We start from the raw sequence: 11548 nt of genomic DNA on the forward strand, positions 1-11548 counted from the left end.
TTATTTACACAAATACACAGGCTGTCGTCATTCCTGAAAACAAAACTGAAAGCTTTTTAGAAAAAATAAAAAAATACAAAAGTTATTGAAAAGCCACAGAAAAGAACATTACCACCATCGGTCACTGGTAACTTGATGTCACCATCAAAAGAGAGTAAACTGAAGAAAATAGATATTGTCACAACAAAAAAGAAAACAACTAAGGAGAAAACAAGTAAAGGTTCTGAAAAGAAAGAGAACAAAAACAAACTTGCATCCAACAAACATAGTGAGTCCCAACAACCAAGCACCTCTGGACTTAATGCACCTTACATTGATTATTATGACTCCAAACTGACTGATGATGAAGCTAACAGCACTCCATGTTGTGTATGTGGCAACGCCTCACCAGAAATAAACTTAATTTACACATTAGAAATTATTCAGTGGGGTAAATGTGACAAATGTAGCCACTCGACTTATCTAAAATAGTGTACTCCATTGAGGTGCTGGAGGAGAAATTCTACATTCCTTCGCCCTCATTGTGAAAATGAAAGCTAATTAACACAACACTCATTCATATTTAATGTCATTTATTGTTTGCAAATTTATCACATGTGTTAAACTTTGATAGATTGTTTGTATATATTCGACAGTATGGCAGTTTAGTTCAGTACAGTGTGATTTTCTGAAAATGCGTTTTGTCTGAGGGAAAACTATGTCATCACCGGTAATAGAAGTAAACAGTAGAAACCAAAATGGCGGACAGTGACTTACTTCTGTGATGGATTAAATGAGTTTTAGTTAACATATAAGGTAGGTTTCGTGTTAACTTGAGGAAAACTGAATGCGTATGATAATTATATGATTTTTGTTTTACGGAGGTTGCATTTAATATTATTTACTTACAAATGAATGCTTACGTCACCGGTAATACGGGTACCCAGGATATATGGTATTATTTCTTTCAAGCTTGCTACGTAGAGGTATGATACAAAGAAAAAGTGGTTACTGCCAAATTGTGATGTAAGAAAACCACTCGGATATCTTCGCCGTTATTTAATTCCAATTCTTACCGATTTATTACAAAACGACATGGCAGGTATGGTATATTTCTATATGCCACACGCACAGGAAATAAGTGTGTCTTTTGGCAACAGGTAATGAGTTCACTGCGTGGACTGTTATTCCGGACAAAAACGCACAGACCGCACATTCAAATCTATTTAACACTTTCCGCTCATTTTACATTGTCTATTTTCCAAACTAAACATGACTCCACTTTAGGCACAATCTTCCACAATGCTGACCTAGTGCGATATTTAACTCACATGCGATACACTCAGTTTCTTTTTGCAAAGATAATCTTCATCTAAAAAAATGCAATGGAGGTAGAAAAAAATTCAACCGTCTTTTGCAACTGCAACTGCGCTGCTACCATACAAGAAACCACTCCCTGGATGACCTACCTCGATGTAGAAGCGGGCGAAGCTATTCATGGTGTATGACATCCGGGTAAGCAAGGCGAACTCCTTCTTGTTTCCAAGCTCCTCGTCCGACCCAACGTACGTGATGTGGGGCAGGTTCCATGAAACCGCCATGCGGGACACGGTCGACACGGAGGGGCTGCATCCTGTGTATGAGAGTTTGAGCGTATCGTGCGTGTCTTGAAAAAGATCAGCGTTTGTGTTTGTGGTCTTTAAGACGATACCTGACGCACGTACTTTGAACCCTTTTCCTTTATGAAACTTCTAGCACAAAGTTGTTTCAGCGTTAAATTTGATTAGATATACCCGAAAAGTAATTAACCGTATTTTTACCCACCCACTGATTATTACATGATCTTCTATTCATCAAATAAACATTGTTGCAGGCTTGTGTTCTACGCATCAATTTTAAACTGCAGTTATTTGTTTGAACCGACATGTAAGTTTATGTTTTTCTTATGTCGTAGTGACATTCGATTTATACAAGAAATCTCACCAGGCCCGATGATCACGTGTGGGTTGTACGTGTAGCGCATCTCGGCCGCTAGAGCGCCCCACTTAAGCGCCACACATGAGGGTACATCACAGGGCATCAGCACCAGTCTCTGTGGAAAGATGCGTGTGCACACATGTGACGCGTTATATATGAATGACATTAACATATATACATTAATTATCTGCAATGTAAAAAAAGTTAATGATGAACGACCTTCAGATGCAAACAGTTTTTATTGCGCAATTAACGTCTTAATCAGTAAAATTTGTGAATCAGTAAATAGTGCTTGCAATTACAGGTTTTAGCAAGCTATGCTTATCGCTGAAACTTACTGATGATTTCGTTCGATTTCTATTGCTATTTAATCAGGTAGGGGAAGTTTTATGAATTACATTCTTGAATTAAATTGTTACCCAATCTTTCAATTTAAATGTAGAATTGGATATAAAGACAAAAAAATCAGATTTTTTACAAATTAAATAGCAAGAAATTCAATTATGAGGTGTTAACTAGTTTTTCCAACAATATGCACACGTGACCTTGCTTTCAGCGGAATCGCGCGACACAGTTACCAACTCTTTCGAGGTCATTGAAGCACATAGTACTAGATAGTTCTCACAACTTGTTCTAAAGATTGTTCGTTGTGAAAATATATTAACGATTAAATTCGCAGTATGCACGACATAAGAACGAAGAACGTAAAAGCCAAAAGACAAAACAGTAAAACCAGTTTGTGTGAATATCTATTTTACGCAAGTTCTTACCACATTAGAAATCCCCTGAAGCATTTCGCAAGTCCGGTTAAAGCCAAGTTGCACAATTCCATAAGTTCTATTAATCATAAACGGAATGTACAGAGATGTCGACCGTTCAATAACGACGCCGACAGTGATGTTGTTGTCAGAGCCGGTGTTGTTGCACTCAAATATATCTAATAGAGACTCAGGATTGCAAGTTGCGAACCCAATAAGTACTGTTATTAACAAGATATGCCTTAAATTCATTGTCTTCTTAGAATAGGATTTCCAGAGTTCTAGCTGTTAATTCCACAATAATTTCCTTTCTGCCGGTTTCTAAAGAGATAGAAGTCCCTGCTTTTGCTATCTAATCAAACAGAACTCTTCATGCTAAATATATGTACTGCTTGTTTTGCATCAACTATGTTTTCAAAAGTGCCTGTTGTAATAATGCATTCTGATTGAACAAACATATAAATATTTAACCTAATTTTGTTTTAGAATATGTCAAATTTGCATAACCGCATGAATGTAATTGCTTACTTCGGTCAAAATTACTCCTATGTGTTTAAACAATATCATACAGTGCTGTCACTTCCCGTAAAAAAGCAAGAACCGAGAACCTTATTTGCATGTTTGAGTTTGATCTTATTCTATTGGTCAGTATAGTTCAAGTATAATTTTTTGCAATCTCCAGTGCCGTGACTTAAACAGTACGATGAACATATCTTAATTGATGTGAAGCTTATAAGGACAACGTTGGCTTCAGAGTACATTATTAGCACAATGGATACAATTGAGAACGCATGGCTTAGTGTTCTAGCATTTGCGGTTCATTATAGTGCTAGTAAAACTTTGCGCGACATCAATCTCTAATGACTTCACACATCAATTACGATGAACATATGTTAATTGATATGTAATTTCACGACCAACCTTGATTTCAGCGGACATAATTAGCAAAAGGGATACTATTTAGAACCCATCGTTTGCTTAGTGTTGTAGTATTGTTTTGAAAGAAATATAAATGCCGCCAAAATGCGCACCTTATACATTGCCTTGTTGTTGTGTTTATGTGATGTTCGCGATAGTTTAAAACGTGAAATGTATATGCTGATACCGTTTTTATTATAGTTCCATCGAATAAGTAGGCTTTTTAAAAACATATTTCATGCTTATACACTAGTGGGATGGGGATAATGTTTGCATTTTTAAAACATGTGTTCACATAACCAAATTTTCCTAAATTTTAGTTTTCCCAGTTTCCTCTGATTTCAAGACCCTGTGTCCATCCTGTTATCTTTCGATTGGTTCACTACGTTTAAGACACTATTTTGCAATCAATCAGTTGCTAAACGATATAAATTATAAGATATCAACGGACAAACCTAATGAAAGATAATAGGTTTTTGATTATAAATGTAAAGGCTTTGATTTTTTATCCGTCTGGTTTGCATAGTTCACCAATTAGCTAAGTTAGTAATACGCTAAGTCTGAAGGAAAAGATTTTACATAAACGAAGTTAATGAAAATATGTATTTACGCAGTATGTTCGACCTATCATTGATCAACGTCTACGAATTTAATGAACCAAAGGTTTTATTCTAACATAATACTTGCTGATATTTCATTGTTCATTTTGGCAAATTAACAATTATAAATTTATAACAAGTTCTTAAGTCTGTATTGTAAGCAAACATGTCAGTAAAATCTATGTGAAGCATTCGACACATTTTTTTAATCAAACTTAGGGACAACTTCGAAACAGTCTGACAAAACCTGTTAATGAAATGTCAAAACTGAAGTAATTTCTGGCCAAGAGATACCGAAGTAGTTGTTAGAATGGCGCCATGCCATGTTCACTTAACTTTTAATAAAATTATAAATATTTTAACTTTAAATTGTGTAATAAGTTTGAAATAATATAGTATTTAAACGAATTCATTTCTCTTACCAGATATACGTCTAATAAATGTTAGATTAGTAATGCGACGCTATCATAAAAATATGTGCTATAAGTACGCCCTGCGGAAACAGAAATTCGCTGTTGGATTAAACATGTAGAACATCAATTGTTATATAAGTTAGAAACGGCATCACGAACAACTTTTCTTGGAATCATTTAAAAACGCGATGTTTCCCTTATTTTGCAATTTTCGTCATATAATATGAATTTCTTTTACATATTTCTGATGTAAGAATTGTTTGATTTAATGTTGCAAATGGTGATTACTTAAAACAAAATGGCAGAGCATTAATTATGTACTAAAGCTTCTGTTTTAAAAAGGACCTGTTTTTTCGTTTTCCCCAAAATGTGACGTTTCGGAACAAGAATCTACCTTGCTTGTTATGAATGTATGTATTCTGGTTACCACTTTAGTTTTTAGCGCAAAATCAATTATGGTACGATAATGGCTATCTAGCAATGTCATAATTTAAGTAAGGTCACCAATTATTTGCTTACACAACATAATCCTAATTGAGGCTAGTAAAATATGCCGGTGAATTTCTTTTCTTGACTATCGTATGACGTCTTCATTGTGTTCGTATCGTAAAGATGCTAAAACGTTGATTTAAATCCTCTATACGCAATATAATATCATTATTTGTTCTTTATATCATATATAATGCAGAATACAATAAGGTTTATCATTTCGCATTAAAGTGATGTTGTAAAATATTTATTGATGTTCAAATTTTAGGTATATAATGATGTTTTATTTTATTTGGCCAGCCTTCACTGAAAAAAAGCAAAATCTTAAAATATAGTTAGGTACATTGAGACCGAAAACTAAATGTGCAGAAACAGAATGGTCCGTTAAACTCGGTCTAGCGGATACAATACAATGCGTTAGAAAGGGATATAATTTAAACATCATGTTTACATACATGTAAGTAACTCTTGGTAATTAGTATAAGCCTTTTTTATGTTAGCGTTTGTGTTACCAAAGCCCCATGCATATGATTCCTGAGTTAAGTTTTTTCTTCCTGTTTTAGAACCAGATATTTGTATCTTTTGATAAGATCCAACGAACGCCCACTGGACCTAACGATCGGTAGGCAAACATCATATCCACTACGGTAAGTACTTACAAAAATCATTATAAACATACACGGCTTATATCATATTTAGAAAATAAAGGTTGAAATTTAGCCTTTTAAATTAAAAAAAAATGTTACCAATTTTAGGCGCTTATCCTCTGCATCAAAAGTTTGCTATGTAGTGTATTGCGTATTGACGTATTCAATTATTAACTCATGTTTATACGCTTTGGAAATCAATACACATGGCATGACTCAAGTGGGGTTCAAACTCAAGATTCCAAAAAATGCCGTCTTTATTTAGAATTTTACTGCATCGATAGTGCTCATGCATATTTGTGCAGTGTTTTAATTAGAATAATTGACAGTGTTTGCGTAGTAATCAAACAAATATTATCATATTTGAATATGTCTGATCTATTCCACTTTCAACTTTGGATAATAAAACTGAAGGAACGATTTTGTTTGATGGTAAAATCACATTTAAATAAGTATGACCCATTAAATCTATAATTGCATGGGCTAGTCCATATAGGCATGAAAATAAGCAATGCTGGCTTCAGTTTGAATAAATGTTGCTTTATAAATAGCGGTCAATTTTGTGAAAATTATAAGTAACAGCCCCCACGGCGCTATTATTAACCATCCTTATTTCACCATGCGTCTGATATTGGTTTTAAACCGATTATCAGGTGCGCAGATCAAAAAAGTCTACGTGATCTGACAGAATGAATTGAAAGCTATTATAATTGACTCCAACATGACTACAGCATCAACCACATTGAAACACTCATGGGAGATTATACTGGGGATTAGTCTCTTATTGGAGTATATTAGGTTTAAATAATAGCGAAAATATCTGGTTATGGTATTCAAGTCTGTAATTCCAAGGCTACATACTTTTACGATTTAAGTCTGTAAAGATAAGATAAGATACAGAACAGAAGATAATATGTATTTTGACTTAAGCATAACAAGCTTATGGTCATATACAAATCCATGATTATTTTACAGACGTGCGTGCTGAATATAAATAATTACAATGTTCAAATTACATACATTAATTAATACATAACTTATCACTGGAGGTCAACAAAAATAAGATAAACAAAACAAGTTAAGTACACAGTCATATCGAATCATTATGGAAGGGTATTTAGGTAAAAATTACATCATTCGTGGTGAATATTACATTATGACTGATGCTTATTCTAATTTGCTTGATGACAATCCAACATGCTTGTTGTCTATTCGTTTATACTTGATGATTGCTGCAACATTACATCATTCATGATGAATATTTACAATATGCGTGATGTCTATTCTAACATGCTTCATGACAGTTCCAACATGCTTGTTCTCTATCGGTTAAACTTGATGATTGTTGCAACATGCTTGGTGACAATCCAATGTGTGTGTGTTCATTATTCCTGAAACCAGTCATAATCGGTTTTGCCACTAAGCGTCATTAACAACAGCATTTAGCAACAGGCAGTAAGCAGAATGCAACTAAGCAGAATGCAATTTACTAAATTATGACAACAGGTGGCGCGCGTTTATTCTCCGTATGTTGAATAAATAACTTTTCGGAAAAAAGCGAAAACATCCGAATCATTTTGACTAGTAAACTGAATAAGCTGAATTAGTTCCCTTTGTTATATAATCTCCATTAAACTAAATACGTTTATTATTGTAATGAAGACCACTAGGCCTACACAACGAATTGACTTCCGTGAATGTTTTTGATATTTGTAAGATGCAATTGGCACTCAAGAAATTATACATGTATTTTATTCAGGACATAGCGGGGCTGATGTGTTGGAAATGTGGCCCATCCCTAGTCCAAATAATTACAGTAGATGTAATCTACCGATGTGGATTGTATATCGACCTCATATTTATAAAGTAGCCCAAACCCCCATTGTCACAGACCTGTGCGTGAAACTTTCAGATTTCTCTAGTCTGTTTACCAGGCTATAATTACAATGTATATAAACACATATTTATCATTTTATGACTATATAATGTCTGTGGTATAAAATGAAACCTGAAAAATACAAGTACTCGTGTCTAGTACTGTACAACTATTGTACTCCTCGTTGAGAAAATAACTTCTTCTACTACATGTATTAAAATATCATAAAACATAATTTTAAATCAAGTTGGACAAAATAAATTAAAAAAATGTCATATAAACAGGTCTGTCATACATGTTGACGTCGCTCTTGGTTACCAAAAAAATTCCCACGCACGGATTTCAACCGTCATTGTTTACAATCAATTAAGTGCATAAGTACTTGAATTTGTATAGCGTTTTTTAAAGGTGTATGTCCAGCCACAGGTGGTAAGCGTGCGGTTATGATAATAATTAGTTAAACATCTTTTGGAATGATAAATAATCATATTATAACGAAAAATCAACTTTTCTATAAAAAGTCAAGCGAATTGTGTATAGCGTTATTTCTTACTATTTGACCCAGCATGTGTAGAAATATAACAAGATATATACATTTCCTAAAAGGAAATTCATTTTTGCGTTGAATAAGACCGGGTTCATGAAAATCGCTGCAAAATTGATTTAGGAATGGCTGTTCAAAACGATGCACCCCGTTTTCGGATGATTTCGAGTTGGATACCTTGGTATATATAAAACGATAGTGAATTTTTTATTTATAGAAAAGTTGATTTTTCGTTATAATATGATTATTTATCATTCAAAAAGATGTTTTCACTTATGATCATAGCCACACGCTAACCACCTGTGTGTCAAGCGCGTGTGTCGGGAGAATAGGGCTTAATGTATTTTTTTGTTAAGCTCTATAATATTTATATCCATTCTGTATGAAAGAATGTCGGTCAACATTAATCCGGTGTTAATTTTTTTAAATATTGAGACTTTCATTAATTATGTATCTCAAACGGAGCATTAATCCGCATTAAAAAAAACACCGGGCATATTGCATATAAGATCGGACACATGAAATTATTTCGAAAGAAAGCAATAACAGTTTCAAGTCTACATGAGTAAGTCTCGCTGCGCACGATTACGCTCTAACTGCTCGTATATATTTGACTCTTATGAATCTTGGCAAATAACAAGTGTTTTATTATGCTTAATCATAATTGTGTCATGCATCAATATGTACTTAAAGCAGCATGACCAACAGCTCTTTCATATGTGAAAGAGATTGACACGAAATACCTACCCATCTATAATAAAGTTTACATGTGCATTTCAATATTATAGTTTTATAGCATTGTATGTGGTGCAATATAAAAGTACTCAAGTAAATTTGAAATTATGTAATGGATTTCCTCTCAACATACATGCAGAGTTCCAGATAACTTCTTCAGCAAAATCTTGGTTTACACTCTATAAAAAAAATCCAGCTTTAAAGTCTATTATCAATTCCTTTTTTCAGGTAAGTATAATTTTTGGCACATCCGCATTTTGGTTTATAGTCTAAGAAGAGCTGATGACAATTGCCGGGTTACAGCAGACTTTTTGCGATAAAAGCACCAGATAATGGAAAACGTTCGGCTTTTGGACTGTTTTAAAGGTGGTCTGTTATTCATAATAACGTTGAAGTGCTGTTGATTTCATAATTGTAATGAGGGCCTAGACGAGTGGGAACTCATTGATAAAATGTTTACATTATATGCATTGATATTGAGTTTTACGCATGATCACAAATTGTGAATTCTTATTTTATTTTTCCAATGTGTAACCATACGCACAGAATTTAAGTCTACTTTTTTTATTAAATTTAATTAATTTTTTTACGACTTTAAGCGTCTTATCTGGAGCTCTGCACACATGCATTAGTAGCATATATTGAAATATATCCATAGAATTTCTTTGGTTATTGAAGGTAAATTACTGTACAAAAATTATGGTTAGTCATTAACCAACAAAAAGTTACGTCTACAAACGCGCGGTTAATTTCGGTTCAGTAGCAAATATCTTACAAAGGGGCGCAACTTCTCCTATAACTTAAACTTTCCGTTATACGCCGTAAATTTCCGTAGTCGTCCGTAGCATTTCGGAACGACTGTCAATTGACATCATTGTATCTTGCATGATTGTATGTTGCTTTGTGCTTGGGTGAAACTCACATCTTTCCATCGCGTTAATTTATTCAACGCATCAATATTTGATTCCATTATACACTGCGTCTATTGCACAAGTCTCTCTGCACAAACCAACATACACATATGCAGCATGCAATTAACGAACAATAATGTTGCATCTGTACACATGCATGATACCATTAAGCAGAATGAAAATAGACACTGGACATCAGGCAAGATGTAAGTGTCATCAAGAATGAAAAGGTGTCTACATACAAATTGAAAGTACCATCAAGAATCATGACACAGACACAAAGAAGGATGTAATTTTTACCTAAATACCCTTCCATAAATCATAGTTCAAGCATTATTTCACAATTTGTTTCAAAGAAGATCCGATGTTATAATTATGTTATTATATAAAAATAATTTAAATATCATTTTACATGAACACGCAAGACAATATTCAACGTTGGGCATCTAACATTTAATATTTTGATTCTTTACAAACAAATTCAAATCATTTAATGGGAGCACATTTTTTCATTCTTTATATGCATGACAGCATACAACTAGAGCTATCTATGTCTCTAGATTCAGGTGGTTAGCGTGTGGCTATGATATTAATTAGTGAAAACATCATTTTGAATGATAAATAATCATATTATTACGAAACATCAACTTTTCAGAAAAACAAATTCACTATCAAATAAATATATAACAAGGTATCCAACTCGAAATCACCCGTAAACGGGGTGCATCTCTTTGAACAGCCATTACGTCATCAATTTTGCATTGATTTTCACGATCTCGGTCTATTTCAACGCAAAAATGAATATATATGTCTTGCAATATTTTCACAAAAACTGGGTCAAATTTTAAGAAATAACACGATACACGACTCGAATGACCCACTTAACATCGATCAGACAGTATTCATGACTGAAATTTCACGGAGTAAAGGGCATTTTCCCTGCAAAGTTCGCGGACATCGATACCATCATTCAATAAAACGTATGAAAAAAAACATTCTTACCGAGCTTGCCGTTGCATTATGCATGAAAACTAACTGTCCAGCGCCGTTCGAAACCTTTGTTTACATACATTTCAACTAACTGACATTTTAAACACACGAGTGATTTCATTGGTCCAATGGGAAGGTGTGTCTTTACAACTGGAGATTTCATTCATGAATACTGTCTGATCATTGTAAAGTAGGTCAAGCTAATTGTGTATCGTGTTATTTCTTAAAATTTGACCCAGCATGTATAGAAATATAACAAGATATATACATTTCCAGAAAGGAAATTTATTTTTGAATAAGACCGGGTTCATGAAAATCACTGCAAAATTGATGAAGTAATGGCTGTTCAAAGCGATGCATCCCGTTTTCGGGTGATTTCGAGTTGGATACATTGTTATATATATTTGATAGTGAATATTTTTTTTAAGAAAAAATGATTCTTCGTTATAATATGATAATTTATCATTCAAAATGATGTTTTCACTAATTAATATCATAGCCACACGCTAACCACCTGTGTCTCTAGATAGCACGTACAAATATTCACCCGCTTTGATAGTATAATTTATATTTTCTATCACTCACATTATATATTGACAACAAAGGTATAATTCAAGTTGAATGTTTGAAGCAACCATAGTTTTATAGCATATATTCACTAAAATATAACAACTTGCAAAGTTAAACAAGAATAATTACCATGTCCAGGAAC

At 33.6% G+C, this 11548-nt stretch overlaps 1 protein-coding gene across 1 annotated transcript in view; it reads right to left on the reverse strand.

Annotated features, from left to right (window-relative positions):
- Positions 1–2750, reverse strand: part of LOC127831623 (atrial natriuretic peptide receptor 1-like) — a 32297-nt gene extending 29547 nt beyond the window's left edge. The window contains exons 1-3 of the mRNA XM_052356602.1: positions 2727–2750; positions 1963–2071; positions 1449–1612 (exon numbers count right to left, since the gene is read on the reverse strand). Of these exons, the coding sequence (XP_052212562.1) occupies positions 1449–1612; positions 1963–2071; positions 2727–2750 (297 nt within the window). The remainder of the gene's footprint in view (positions 1–1448; positions 1613–1962; positions 2072–2726) is intronic.
- Positions 2751–11548: the final 8798 nt, after the last annotated feature.

The sequence above is a fragment of the Dreissena polymorpha genome, chromosome 5 (assembly GCF_020536995.1).
Source record: "Dreissena polymorpha isolate Duluth1 chromosome 5, UMN_Dpol_1.0, whole genome shotgun sequence".
Classification (NCBI taxonomy): domain Eukaryota; kingdom Metazoa; phylum Mollusca; class Bivalvia; order Myida; family Dreissenidae; genus Dreissena; species Dreissena polymorpha.